This window comes from Trichosurus vulpecula, chromosome 1, assembly GCF_011100635.1.
Source record: "Trichosurus vulpecula isolate mTriVul1 chromosome 1, mTriVul1.pri, whole genome shotgun sequence".
In the NCBI taxonomy this organism is placed as follows: domain Eukaryota; kingdom Metazoa; phylum Chordata; class Mammalia; order Diprotodontia; family Phalangeridae; genus Trichosurus; species Trichosurus vulpecula.
In genome coordinates, this window is record NC_050573.1 from 438,107,439 (window position 1) to 438,123,372 (window position 15,934).

The following is a 15,934-nucleotide window of genomic DNA, read 5'->3' on the forward strand; positions in this document are numbered from 1 at the left end:
CCTTGGTAAAGGGACAGAATCTCTCCATGCCGCAGGATCCTCATCTGTAAAATAATAGTTAGATGGTCCCAGTAGTCTCTTCTAGCTCTAGATCTAAGATCTACTTCCTCTCCCCTCCCCAATTCCTTAATCCTTTGAAATTTGGCTTCTGGCAGCATCACTCAAATGAAATTGTTCTCTCCAAAGTCACAGACAACCACAATAGCCAAATCCAATGGTCTTTTCTCAGTCCTCATCCTACTTTACCTCCCTGCTGCATTTGATATCACTGATGGTCTTCTCATCCTGGTTCTCCACTTACTTGTCTAATCATTCCTTCTCAGTCTCTTTTGCAGGGTGTTAGTAGTTTCTGTCTCTACACTCTCTCCCTTGTTGACTTCATCGATTTTGAGAGGCTGAACTGTCAACTCTATGCAGAGGACTTCTAGATCTTAGTAATCAGTCCAATCTCCTCTGAGCTTTAATATTTTATCACCAACTGACTTTTGGCCATTTGAAACTAGAATCAGAAGACTTACATAAACTAATGCAAAATAAACCGAGTAGAACCTGGAAAACACTGTACATGGTAATAACAATATTTAATGATGATCGAGGCTTAGCTACTTAGCTAAGACTTAGCTCCTCTGATCAATATAAGGATCCAAGGAAATTCCACAGGCCTCATGATGAAAAATGCTATCCACCTCCAGAGAGAGAACTGATAAACTGTGAGGGCAGACTGAAGCATACTTTTTTTTTTACTTTCTTTATCCTTGGTTTTGTGTGTGTGTTTTCTTTTGCAACATAGCTAATATATAATTATGTTTATCATGACTTCACACACATAATCAATATCATATTGCTTGCCCTGTCAAGGGGTAAGGGAGGGGTAGAAAGTAAGGAGAGAACTTGAAATCCAAATTTTAAAAATATGAATATTGAAAAAATTATACATGTAAATGGGAAATATTTAACAAAACAAATAGATTTTTAAAAAATGAAACTAGATGTCCTAAAGAGAAAAGTGCAGTATATCCAAAAGATAACCCATTATCTTTCTCCCTAAATTTACCAATTTCAAACTTCTCTGTATCTGTCAAAGGTACCACCATTGTTCCAGCCTCCCAGGTTTTAAAACTTTAGAATCATCCTCATCTCTTTACTCTCCTTCACACTATATATCCACCCAGTTGCCCAATCTTGTCATGGCTACCAACACAGTATCCCTTGCATGTGATCCCTTCTTCCTACACTCAGAGCTACAACTTTAGTTCAGGCTCTCATCATCTTTCACCTAAAATGCTGTGACAGTCTCTCTATTTCAAGTCTCTCCCCAATTGAATACATCTTCCACAAAGGTGCCAAGGTGACTTTCCTTAAGTGAAAATCTTATCTTGTTACTCTCTTCCTATTCAATAAACTTCATTGCCTCTAGGACCAAATAAAGACTCCTCTATTTGGCTTTTTGAACCCCTTATCACCTAGCCTCAACATATTTTCCCTACCTCATTACACATTACTCCCCTTTCCACAATTTATATCCTAGCCAAACTGGTCTCTCTGTTCAGCAAATGGCATCCTATCTCTATACCTTTGCTCTGATTCTCCTCAACACATGGCAGCACTCTTGCCTCACCTATGCCTTACAGAAAATCTCTCTTCCTTCAAGATATTGCTTAATCATCATCACATTCTCTATGAAACCACCCCTACTCCCAACAACTGCTAGTGTCCTCCTTCCTAACTACCTTGTACTTAACTAATGTAATTACTATTCATAGCTGTCTGTATATACTTATACATATGCTCATTATCTACTCCATACCTCCTTTTAGAGTATGAATTTTTTTCTTTATATTTGTAGATCCTAACATAGTGCCTGAAACACAGCAAATGTTTAATAAGACTTGTAGATTTGTAGAATCAGTAGCCAAGTCTTTCAATATTTTAACGTTCATTCCCTCCTTTTAATTCCCAACACCATTATCATTACCTATCATCTCAACTATTTTGATTTCCTAATATGCCTTCTCCTTGTCCCTAGTTTCTCCCTACCACCTGAAATCTAACCTGCATACCAAAGCCAGATAAATCTTCCTACATACAGCACAGATCATGGAATTACCATGATCATGCTTTGGGAGCTACATAAAAAGATTTTTAAGTGTTATAATTTGAAAAACCATAGAGTCCTATTCAGATGCTTCATCTTGACATGAAGTTGACTCCAGTTTCTTGAAGGCTATGCTAATGGAGTCTGAGCTCTGGTAGGGTAATCTATGATGGAGAAGTTTTGACTATGATCTCAGAAACAAACTATCTGCTTTTAAAGGACCAACCTAGCTAAATAAAGAAAAGCTCATTACCAACAGACTAGCCACTTCGTGATACACTTCTTTTCCATCTGTGAAACAAAATAAATACAAAATGCCTTCAGTCCCATGCAGCTCCCTTCCAACTCTACAAGTGATGTTAGCACAAGATATTAAGGACCACAGTTTTTTTTTTTTTAACATTTATAAGCATTAACTTAGCTGAAGATATTATAAATATGTAATCCTCATCTAATTACCAAAAAACAATCATACTACCAGAAGTAGATAGTATCATTTTTTACTGTCTCACTACTAAGAATATTAATAATAATAAAAATATTAATTAATAAACAGATACAAAAGAAAGTTGCCACTAAAGGGATGGATACTTTCTTTGAACAGAAGTGGGAAGGATTAGACATGAAAAGCACCAAACAGTATCACTGATTAATATTTTAACAGATGAGAAATGACTAGTTACTAACGGTTATTTCTGAATCGCTTTGCGTGTACAGTCAATTTCTTCAAAGATCAATACCAAATCAATCAATCAATATCAAATTATAAGAATAAAAATAAACTATGGCATATAATTAAAACTACTGCAACCAGACCCACTTAAACAAAGCAGCTAATGATGAAAAATAGGATAAAGACAAAAGAACATACACTGACAGAGATTATCACTTTTTCCAAGGGAAACATAATGGGTATAAGGCAAAAGTGACAATGAAGAGATCAAAAAGAAACTAGAAACTACTTTAGCCAGTGACCACTTGATCTTCTTGACAAAGGAAAGATATAAAAGCAAACACCATTTTAGACTAAGAGCACACCTATCAGAGCCAAGGTACCCAGAGGCATTGATTGGTTAGGGTTCCCCGTTACATAAAGCGGGCATTACTCCACATCACCACAAAGATGGCATAGCTCCCAACAAAACCTACTACTTTAAGTAATATAACTCATTCAAATACTTTAGAGAACATATTAGTTGAACATAAGAAAAAAATCTTCATTCTGTTTCACTAAGATTTTGATAACTTTGCATCACTTTTTAATGCCCCTTAGTTTAAAATATTAATATCATAAATTCTAAATAATATTTGGTTTAAGCAATCAGCTAAATTAACAAATTTTAATGAAAATGCAAGGTCTAGATAACTTCAACTTAACCCAATTGTGAAGAAGTAAAGAATATTCTTACCGTTCTAGAATCAGAAAACGGGTTATATTCATCGAGCCCTGGTGGCATATTTCTTGTCACCTGTGTAACTGATGGATCCTGAAACAGAAAATTTTAAATACTGCTAGTGTTTCTATAATATTACTTGATAATCCATCCAAACTCATATTGAACCGAGTAAACTTGATAAAGAAAACATAAGTGCAAAGAGATTTTCTCATAATCATATCTAGTTTCTAGGTTTTAAAATTTTATGCATGCTTTTTATGCTCCCTCCCCCACTAAAAGTACCTTCCCTAGTAATAAATTCAATTAAGTTAAAGAAATTAACATACTGGCCTTGTCTGAAAATACATGCTTCATTCTATATCCACAGTCTGCAACCTCTGCCAACAGGCAGAAAGCATGTTTCATATCAACAGTCCACTGAAGTCAAGACTGATCTCTCTATCATCAGAGTTCTGAAGTATTTCATTATTTAAACTGTTCTTTTCCTTTTACGTTAGCGCATACAAATCTTGCCAATTTTTTCTAAATTCTTCACATTCTTTATTTCTTATATCATAATTTGTTCAACAAAACCTCAATCAATAAGTAACCACTTTCCCTCTCGTTCTATTCAGTCTCTGCTATAAATTTTTTTTGGTTATCTACAGGAACTTTTCCTCTGTTTATCTTTTACATTCTTGGTATATATGCCTTACTGTGGCATCAATGAGTCAGAAAGTATACATAGTTTATATATTCATTAATGGTTGAATCAAAGCTTCAGTCATCTTTGACTATTTCCTGTTCTTTGCCACATATGTCCAGTCCTAAGTATTGTTGTTTCTACTTCTACATTATCTCTTGAATATACTTTTTAACCATTTCTACTGTCATGACCCTAGCTCAAGTCCCCATTACTTCTCTCTCATAATAGACTATTTCCATAGTCTCTAATCTCCCACCTCTATTCTTCCCCCTTTAATCCATCCTAGGTATAGCCAGTCAACAGACCAATCTTCCTGGTAGACAAGTATGATTGCTCTGCTCCACTGCTCAAAAGCTTTAAATGGCTCCCTGATGCTTTTCTGTTCTACTTTGCATATAGAAATGCCCATTTTATTTGATGTCTAAGTTCAAAATAAAATTTATGATAAAAGTCTGGGAAAAACTCTGATACAAATAAAGATATATCTAATACAAGAACATATGACGGGAAATGGAGGTGGGCAGAGGTCATGAATGAGGCAGAAGCAAGGAAGAACAGTTTTGTATTGGTACTCCATTACAAGAATTAGTGGAAAGTGTCCTGTATGTTGAATATATATTATATGTGTATTATATTGCTGTTCACTCAATCATGTGATCCAATGGACTCATCTCAGCAAAAATACTGAAATGATTTGCCATTTCCTCCTCCAGTGTATTAAGGCAAACAGAAGTTAAATGACTTGCCCAGAGTCACACAGCTAGTAAGTGTCTGAGGCCATATTTGAACTCAGATCTTCCTGACTCCAGCCCAACACTCCATCCACTGCTTTGAATGTATTATTTATGCATATGTATAACTTGCAATACGTATATATGATACATATGTACTAGCAAGGATTTATGGAAGGATGCAGATAAAAATTAGACAGGATATGAAAGCATCCATGGGTAGCAATCAGTGCTTGGCACACACTAGGCACTTAATAATGCTTACTAAGAGAAATTCCTACCTGGATAAGATCACAGATTCACTTAGATATTAAAATATAAGACAAAAGTGCCATAGAAACACAAGTTGAAACAGCACTAGAAACTAGGACAAACGCCAAGAGGCAAAACAATTTTTAACAATATGCATGTTAAAGGAATAAGAAGGAAGCAAAGGAGCAAAGAATGAGATATTAACTTAGGAAAATGAAAAACATAAAAACGTTTACAATGACGGAAGCACCAGAAAGCACAGTTCAGCAAAAAGCAATGAATAATAAGGGCAGAACTAAAGAACAACCAAGAATGGGCTCAGATTCAATCTACTCCGGATTCACAGATTCAATCTGGCCTGCTTGTCAATACAAGCATCACAAATGCTTCAGATTCTTTAGAGTCTACCCAATATGGTGAATCTTTAATAAACTTTGTTTTTCTTTGACTGTAAAAAGAAAAGAATAACCAAGAATGTAAGGGGAAAAAAACCCACTAAAACAAAGTAGGATTAAAAAAAAGAGAGAGGGATGTAGGAAAAAAAATCAAGATAAAATTTGAAATTACCTAGGTATCTGAAAGATGGAGAAAAATAATTTTAAAAGACACCAAATTTTAAGAGGGAATGAGAGAAAACTGCACAAACTGGACTAAACACAACATTCTGAGAGTGGAAAGCTATAGAACACTTTAAACTTCGAAGTTTGTCCAAAAGCAAACAAGAGATAGTTAACTGTTTAAGAGGTATATATTCAGAAATCAAAGTTACATAAAAACAAAAGGCATAAATAACATCAAAAAGATAAAATGTAATGGAGGATTAGCAGTGAGGGCCTAGTCTTTGAGCATGTGAAACATTTCCCTCTAGGTTTCAATCCAACACATGAAATTTCTTCTCACTATCAATAACCAAGGGGCTAGTACTACATGGTAATGTGGTATTTCTGCCCGGAATATTCCAAAAGAATTGATCTTCTCTAGCTGTTAGTGCCTCTCCCCATCATGCCACATTGTATTCATTTTATTTATACATTTAAAAGATTTATTTTCTGACAAAATGGAAGATGCCTGAGGACAAGGCCCATTTCACTTGTCTTGATATCCCCATCACCTAGCACAGTGCCTGGCACAAAACAAGTGCTGAATAAATGCTTGCTGATTGACTCATTGAACCATTTATGGCTTCAATGTGGTCAAATTCTTGGTTAGGCATAGACAATGCTACCAAAGCAAATCCAGACTGGAACCTTTCAAGCCTCTCAATTTCCTCAAGAGAGTCCAAGTGTTCCCTCCGAACCAGACAGCTTCACCAGGCCAACCAGCCATACCCTTATCCTCCTATATTAATGTTATTTTTTTCCAAAATGCAGAGCACAAAAATTACTGGCATTCCACTAGCCATTCCTACGTCAGGAGTATATATGATGGTTTCTTTTCTCCATCATATTTCTCTGCTCTTCCTTGGCTACACATTCTTTCCTACGTCAGCAACTTAGGTAACTGCATAAGAAATAATTAAGAGCAATTATGTATCTTCAAGAACCAGAAGATATTCTGTAGAAAGAAGAAAGGGACATCTACAGTCTGGCCATATTCTATTATTTACTGTAGAGACTGCTCTTGCAATTTGTGCCCAGTTTTTAAAAAGCAATTATTTATTATAAATACCAAACATAAGTACAGCTAATTAAATATGCTTAGTAATTATTTACATTTAAATTAATTTTAATAAATAAAGTGTCCCAATAGTTTTTCAGCTACTCCTTCAAAGTCTTCATCAAGACTGTTTGGTCCATTCATGTCATTCATATTCCCTTGTAAGTCTATACTCCGTTCTATATTTTATTCTGGTTTGTTTTGGTTTAGAGTTTGGTTTTGCTTAACGTTATTTTGCAAAGTCTTTCCATTATGTACATCTTTTATGTAAATCTTAAGTTATAATAATATAACTGTTTATAATATTCCATTAAATTAATGTACCACAATTTATTTAACCAATTAACCACTGAGGACATTTAAGCTTTTCTGTGGGGGTTTTTGCAAATAGAAATAATGCTACTATAATAATCTTTGAAAAGAAAGCTTGTTTTCTGTTTTCAATACATTTTCCATGGCAAATTTGCAAAATTATTGGTCATGCTTAGCTTTTTGCTTTACTTTTTCTTAACAGAATTTTGTTTTAGAACTGTCACTCAGTATGTCATGATAGCCAGAGTGTCTTCTCTGTTGCTCTTACAACAAACAGGTTTTAAAAGGTAGGAGTGCAATTAATGAGACAGGCTACAGCTCTGGAGACTCAAAAAAAAATAAAGAAAACAAAATAGAAGACCTATCAAACTGGGGCAAAAAAAAATCTTTGCAGCAAGTTTCTCTGATAAACATCTCAATTCTCAAATATATACGAGACTGAGCCATTCTCCAGTTACAAACAGTCAAAGGATATTAACAGGCAATTTTCAGGAGAAACAAGTTATCTGTAGTCATATAAGAAAATGCTCTAAGTTGTTAATAATTAGAAAAAAGCAAATTAAAACAACTGAGGTACTAGCTCATGCCCCTCCAACTGTCTAAGATGACTGAAAAAAGCAAACAACAAATGCTGGAGGAGACTGTGAAAACTAACACTAGTGAAAAAAACACTAATGCACACTGTTGGAGCTTTGAACTGTTCCAACCACCCTGGAGAACAATTTGGAACGATGGCCAAAGAGCTATAAAACTGTGCATACCCTGTGACCTAGTGATAACACTACTAAGTCTGTGCCCCAAAGAGATCAAAGAAAAAGGAAAAGGACCTATGTGTACAAAAAGACTTATAGCAGCTCTTTTTGTAGTGGCAAAGAAAGTGGAAACCAAGGGGATTTCCATCACCGTGGGGAATGGCCAAACAAGGTATGGTATGTGATGGAATACTATTGTGCTGTTAAGATACGATGAAAAGGATGGTTTTAGAAAAACATGAGAAGACTTATATGAGCCAATGCAAAGTGAACAGAACCAGAATACAAATTTACAAGATACAGCAATATTGTAAAGATAATCAACTGTGAAAAGACTTTGTAACTTGGATCAACACGATGACCCACCACAATTCCAAAGAACTCATGATAAAAAATGCTATTCACCCCCAGAGAAAGAACTGATGGACTTGGGGTGCAGAAGGAAGCATATTTCCTGCCTTATTATTATTTTTCCCCAGAACATAGCTAATGTAGAAATATACTGCATGACTTCATATTTATAATGGGTTTTGTATTTCTTGTCTTCTCAATGTGTAGGGAATGGGTAGGGGAAGGAGAGAATTTGGAACTGAAAATAAAAAAATGAATTTTAAAAAATAGAAATAAAGTCCTGTGATCTCATATTCAAGCCCATTTATTGTTCATCCATCTCACTGCTGTATATACCTACCTACGATTACTTAGTCAGCTGACCCTGCCCCCACCCACCCAGGACCAATATAATGGTTTCAGTATATCCTTCATAAGTACCCCAGTAAGAAACATAAAAAGACTATGGCAGGGCAGAATAGAATTACAGCCCTTGTAAAAACCCAGTGATTGGAGCAGCTAGGTGGCGAAGTAAATAGCGCACTGGCCCTGGAGTCAGGAGGACCTGAGTTCAAATCCAGCCTCAGACACTTGATACTTACTAGCTATGTGACCTTGGGCAAGTCACTTAACCCCGATTGCCTTGCTTCCCCCCTCACCCCCCAAAAACAAACAACCCAGTGATTAAGAAACATAGGCTCCTGATAATCTCAGAAGTGCATAATGCCAACAGTTTGAGCCCCACTACCCCAGGCTCCCCTTTCCCAGAAATACAGGGTCTAAAACTCATCAACAGCAAGCATTTATTAAGTGCAATGAGAAGCCTAATGGCTCTCCCTTCTTGTGTCACTCTAAAAGAACTAAATCACATTAATGATAAAGAACAAACAAAAAAAAAATACATTAATCCATCATTTATAGTGGGTACACACTTTAATGATGTCCTATAGTTTTCAGAGATCCCCATGACCCGAAAAGCATTTTCTCCCTGAGTATTGCATATACAAGTATTATTTTCTCATAGACATAACTTCCTTAACTAGAGAACATATCTTTCATTTCAAAACTAGGTATGAAAATGGGATAAAACAAAACACAAATACTTGAACTAAAATACTAAATAAAACTCACTCATACTAAAAGCATAAAAAGTCTACCAACAAACTTAAAGTGAAAAATCATCTTACTTTCCAACCAAACTTATCTGCTGCTGTACATACAGCCTACGTCACCTCTCACCTCCTGATTTTTGCACAGGCTGCTCCGCAAATCTGAAATATATTTCCTTCCTGCCTGAGCCTCACAGAATCCTTAGCTTCCTTGAACTGAGCACATGAAGGCTCAGTTTACATGCTACATCCTACATGTGACTTATTCTGATGCCCTGTATAAATGTTATTCACTGCCCACCCCTCAAAGAAGATAATCTCTTTGAGAGTAGACAGTTTTGGTTTTGTCACTATCACTTAGTAACTTACATAATGCTTAGACAGTTAATAAATACTTCTTGAATAAGGAAGCAAAAAGATGAGGAAAGCCAAGTATTTGACAATTTCTTCTCATTGTGGAAAAGATGGAGAAATCTAAGTGAACCAGTATCACAAAAGTGGATTCAAAACTGGCTGAATGGCCAGACCCAAAAGGTAATCATTAATAGTTCCATGTCGAAATAGAGAAGGGCCTGTATCTGGCTCCGTGCTATTTACATTTTTATTGGTGATTTAAATAAAGTCCTAAGTGGTGTACTTAGCAAGTCTGTAGAACACACAAAGCTGAAAAAGAAAAATAGCAGGAGGGATGACTGAATCAAGATGCAAAAAGATCTTAATAGCTCATAGGAACATTCAACTCAGGGAAAACAAAAAACCAAAAAAAAGGCTTTATTTAGTAAGACTGAACATAAGAAAGGTGACTTCTGGCTAAGATGCTATCTGAACAAAGGCAGCCAGCCCAACTCCCATAAACCTACTTTTAGCAAAAACCTAAAAATAGCACAGGGCAGAATAATGATCTAAGAATCAAATGAGAAACTACACGAAGTGACTGCTCAAAGGCTGTACAAAAAGTCAGTAACCCAAGGGCCACAGAAAAGGCGGCCTCTGCTGGAAAAGCCAGTGTCAGCAGTATAGGGAAACAAGCCAAAAGCCTCTCAAAAACAGACCAGTGAGAAATACTTGCTGCCTTGAGAGGATCTGCATCCAGAGGCAATAAAAGCAAAATGCTCCCCAGAAATAGTACCGGTATAGCAGAAAACCTAAAGTTTGTTCATTGGAGCTCAGACCAGAACACCTCAGGGACACGGCCTTGCAAGTTCCCTGGCATGCTTTTATGAGACGCCATAGACGGTCTTGAAGATCCAGTATCCTAAATCTCAAGAAAATATAGACCATTGTTAGGAATTATAACAGATACAATATACCCCACAAATAAGATTTTGGTTAGGTTTCCAGGCCAGTCCACCAAAAAAAATCTAATAACCCAAAACTGAGGCATTAATGGTATTAGAGAACTTAATCGCCATACAAAAACAATGATTCTATCATTTCTTAAGCCCCTACTACGTGACAGGGAGGGGATGATGATTCTGGCAATACCACTGAAGGAATCAGGAAAGGCCTTGAGTAGAAGGTGGCACTTGAGTAGAACTATAAGAAGGCTTGAGATGCTAAGAAGTGGAAGAAAGGAGGAAGTACATTCCAGGCATGTAAAAAGAGACATGGATGGATGAGAGATAGACTGGTTTAAGTATGAGGAACAGAAGGAAGATAAGAACTTCACAAAAACGTGTCCAGAATTTCAATTTAGAATGACAGAAATGAATATCTCCTCCTTGTCAAGGCCTCATGTTATTTCTATGAATTGCTCAGATAATATAAGCGGAAAGTGAAAGACGGGTGTTTGTCGAGTAGTTTCTTCACAGAAGGAGACACACCCGCTGGAAGACTCTAAGGGGCTATTTTGAGCACTCTGTTTCTATATTTGTTTATGGGCTCTGGTAATTCCTTTGAGTCTTACACATTTTTCTGTAGTGTAGGAAATAAATGCTGTTCCATACATGAGATCTGTATTACACGCTGAGCACTTGTGAGGTAGGGGAAATGGGATACCCACATCTGGGGAAATCTTCCCTGTATAGGCTGTACTACCAACTCATCTCCATAGGGTGTTTTTTACTATGCCAATGAAACCTCTTCACCTCAGAAGCTGATTCCAAATTGGAATCTCTCTACTCCTAAAGCCTCACCTTCTGATTGGCTGGTTCCTCCTAGAGCCTCCAACTCAAGAAAGAGGCCCCAGCCAACCAAGTCTTCTTTGTTCTCCAGGCTGCACTGCTAACTCATCTCCACAGGACTTTGCTACCAAGCTCAGACTGCAGGACCTTCCCTTCCCCTCTTTTCAGCTCCCTTTTATGTGTTGTCTTTCCCCATTAAAATGTGAACTAATTGACAGCAAGGATTATATTGTTTTTTAACTATTCTGCTAGTATTCCCAGCTTTTAGGCTAGTGCCTAGCATATATTAAGCACTTAATAAATGCGTGTTGATTGTTGACTGACTGGCCAAGCCATTCCTAAGTTTTATTTAGATTCTCCCAGGGTTTTACTCTGGAATGAGAACAAGATAAAGAGATAAAATTACCTCCTTAGCGAATGAGGGGAAATGTCCCAGGAACAAACCTAGTCCTAGTCAGCCCGGAGTCCTTGTGGGCAGGTCCTAGGCCATCAGTCACAATTTGCAGATGAGAAAACTAAGGCAACAGAAAGGGGAAGGGACTTGCCCAAGGTCACAGGGATCACTGGTAACAGAGCTGTAACTTGTAGCAGAAAGTTTTTAGTTTCCTTAACAATATTAAGAAATACTACTTTTCTCTAAAAAGCCCTTTCCAAAATGGAGATACTCCTTGAACAGAAAGGCTTTTCTTAAAGAAATGGATTAAAGGTAGTACCTTAAGTCATAAACTCTGATCTTGTTCACATGCTAGTCACTACCCACCTAAAGTGACTGGCACTAGAAATTACAGAATTATGATACCAATAAAGATGTGGTAGGACAGCAGTTTCTTGACACAGTTCCCCTTACTCTGACATAGCTTTCACCACTCATAAACCCCCCAACCCCCAACTTCCTTCAGACCCAGCTTCCCTAGTGGCTCCCCTGGTAAAGCTTCCTCCACTCATGAAACCTGATTGGGCCCAGCTTCTCTGACATAGCTTCCTGGCCAAGGGCTAATAAAAGCTCAATCCACAGGGACTCCTTGTCCCTCAGAGTTTGTGGGTACTGGAGACCACACAATCACTATTCTCTGATGTCTGACTGACCAGAGGCTTTTTCAAGATGGAGATGCCCAGAACCACTGTATCCTTGATATATAATCTTGTTGGATATCCTTACTGCATTAAGGCAAAGTAAACTCCCTCCTTTGTCAAATGTTCAGTGATACACCAGTGTCTCATTCTGTCCAACATCGAATCTGAACTAAGAAAGTACTAGAGCAGTCTGGGAGGAATGGGGGCAGAGAATCAAGTTGGAAGGCATGGAGAGCTATGTCGATTTGGGCAGATCTCACAAGCTAGAAATGGCTTGGATAAAGATTAATGATAATTTAGATAAAATTGTTTCTCAGAGACCTGTGCCTAAGTTGCAGAATATTTTTTTCTCTGTCATGTTCTCAAACACATGTTCTCAAACCACAAATTCAGTATCCTTTCCTCTACAGCACACTGAATTTTGCCCTATAACTCTTTTCTCCTTTCACTTCTAAATACCTAGAAAGAACTGTCTGTACCAGCTAGTTCCACTGCTTATTAACCAGGCGGATCTCAACCCCTTAAAATCTAACTTCTGATCTCATGATTCTATTGAAATTGCCCTGTCCAAAACTATCAACATCTTTTAACTACTAAACCTAGTGGCCTTCTCTCAGTCTTCATTTTATTTCATGTCCTGCAATTCCTGACACAAACTACTCTATCTTCTGGGCATGGTATGTGCCCTTTGGTGACTTCTTGTTTGCTCCTGGTTCTCTTAGTGACCATTTCTTCTCCTTTGCAAAATCATCATTTTCTCCCACAGATGAATCTTCCTGGGATAGGTAGCCCCTAAAGTCCCTAAACTGGACCCTCCTCTAGTCTCTTGGTAATCTTCTGCAGTTCCCATTTGTTTAATCATCTCTACACCAATGACTGAGAAATCTATATATATCCCACCCGAATTTCTCTAATTCTAGTCCTACACCACCAAATCTTGCCAGGCACCTCCATCTGCGTGTCTCATCAGTCTCAGCACGTCAATAACAAAACTGAATCTCTTTCCTCATAAACGTATCCTTTCTCCAAAATTCCCTATTTATACTGAGGAGTAGTCTCATTCTTCCAGTTACACGGGTTTGCTAACTTGCATTTTCCTTCTTCTACCCCCGCTCTCCCCACCCCCCCCCACCCCCCGCCAATCAGTTTCAAAGACTTGCTAAATTTTAGTTTCATAACATCTCTCATCATCTACCCCCTTGTTCTCTACTCACAGGGTCACAATCCTAGTTCAGGCCCAGGCCACCATCCCCTCACACTTAAACTATTTTAACAGTCTCTGAATTAATTCCTCCATTTCTACTTTCTCCCCAATCCAATTAGCCTCCACACAGCTTCCAAAATAAGTTTCCTAAGGTACAGATCTGATCATTTCATTCCTCTGCTTAAAAATCTTGACTCTTGGAATTGTGAACTGATCCAACCATTCTGGGGAGCAATCTGGAACTACGCCCAAAGGGCTACAAAAAAGTGCCTACTTTTTGACCCAGCAATACTACTTCTAGGGCTGTATCCCAAAAAGATCATACCAATGGGAAAAGGACTCACATTTGCAAAAATATTTATAGCAGCTCTTTTTGTAGTGGCAAAGAATTGGAAATTGAGGGGATATCCATCAATTGGTGAATGGCTGAACAAGTTATGGTATATGAATGTAATGGAATACTATTGTGCTATAAGAAATGACGAGCAGACGCACTTCATTATAACCTGGAATGACTCATATGAACTGATGCTGAGTGAGGAGAGCAGAACCAGGAGAAACATTGTACACAGTTACAGACACATTGTGCAATGACTAACTTTGATAGACTTGGCTCTCCTCAGCAATGCAAGGTTCTAAGACAACTCCAAAAGACTCACGATGGAAAATGCTATCCACATCCAGAGAGAATTATGGAATCCGAATGCAGATTGAGGCAACATATTTGCTCTCTTTTTTGTTCTGTTTCTTCTTTACAACATGATTTAATGTGAATGTATGTATAGAGCCTATATCAGATTGCATGCCGTCTTGGGGAGGGGGGGAGAAGAAAGGGGAGGGAAGGGAGAAAATTTGGAACTCAAAAGCTTGTGGAACTGAATACTGTAAACTAAAAATAAATTAATTAATTTAAAAGGAAAAAAAATCTTGACTCTTGCCACTAAGAAAAAAATATATAAACTCCTTGGCTTGACATTTAAATACCTTGAGTCTGGCTCCTTAATAGCTGTGTCCCAAACTTAATTGTCTACCTCCTATCTCTTTGAAGCACAGGCTTTTTCTCAATGGCTGGAATGTACTTCCTCTTTAAATCCCTAGTCTCCTTTAGGGCTCAGCTCAGAAGGCTTCCCTGATTCCCACTTTACACCCTGCCCAAGTTCTAGGTACATTCTTGGTACTGAAATTACCTTGCAATTTACTTGCACACCAGTATGTTGTATCCCATCTTCATCCTCTAACAGAATGTCAGTTATTTTAGGAAAGTTGCTGCTTTTTTTTTGGTTTTTGTAACCCTAACACCTAGCACAGTGCTTACCACATAGTTAAGTATTTTATAAATGTTGAACTAAATGAGGCATCTGGGCAGATTTTTCTTACATTTGGTGCAAATTCAAAGGTAGAAGTGTAGGGGGGTGGCCTTGACCAAAACTGCCTTATTTTTGGAGAATAAAGAGAGAAGAGAATGGGATAAGACAAAGAGGAGGCTTGGCATATTTTTGCTGCTTGTCCTTTGTTCTCAAAGAGGACCATGACATCAGGAAGGTGATGGCATGACTTGTAAATGAATTGGATTTGAGGGAAGGCTGCCACAAAGTCACCAGCCTCACTTTCTCCTTTGGAGCCATCTGGGTCCAGTGGCAAAATATAGACCGGGACGACTGGAGATGGTCCCTGGCTTGGTGTACAGAATAACGAAGAAGGAAGAAGGGAGAGTTCACAAGAGATGACCTGTTCTCTCACTAAAATATAAAGTGAGGCTCCTCTGTGAGAGAAGAGAAAGGGAAAAAAGTGGTAGCATATAGGACTTGTGGACAGAAATCCAGAAGAGAGTGGGAAATGTGATGGAGAATAAAAGGACTTACATGTAGCAGTTAAGGCCCATCTGAGATTAGATAAAGTTAATTTGCACTGGACTCAATTGGCATAAATGCATTACTTTTTCCAGCGTACATAAAAGGGTGGATGGTGAAGGATAGGTAAACCAAGTCTGGAGTTTGGCTAGGTGTGGGGTAATAGATCTAAGGGTAAAAGACACAATCAAGTCAATCAAAAGGATCAAGAGACTGAAGGGAAGAAAGTGAAGCTAGAACAAAGGTGATGGACTGGGTAGAAGAACAAAGAATAGGTTTAGGACAAGTTAAACAAATGGAGAGATGGAAAAACAGAAGGTTATGATCAAAATTCTCACTGAGACATGAAGTTGATCCTACACCA

The 15,934-nt window shown here is 37.7% G+C and overlaps 1 protein-coding gene across 2 annotated transcripts in view; it reads right to left on the minus strand.

The window, feature by feature from the left end:
• SCAMP1 (secretory carrier membrane protein 1) overlaps window positions 1-15,934 on the minus strand; it is a 90,692-nt gene that overhangs the window by 49,962 nt on the left and 24,796 nt on the right. The window contains exon 2 of one of the 2 annotated variants that reach the window (XM_036764652.1): window positions 3,505-3,582. The exons of the other annotated variant lie outside the window; for it this stretch is intronic. Coding sequence (XP_036620547.1) covers window positions 3,505-3,582 — 78 coding nt within the window. The remainder of the gene's footprint in view (window positions 1-3,504; window positions 3,583-15,934) is intronic. 2 annotated transcript variants of the gene reach the window in all.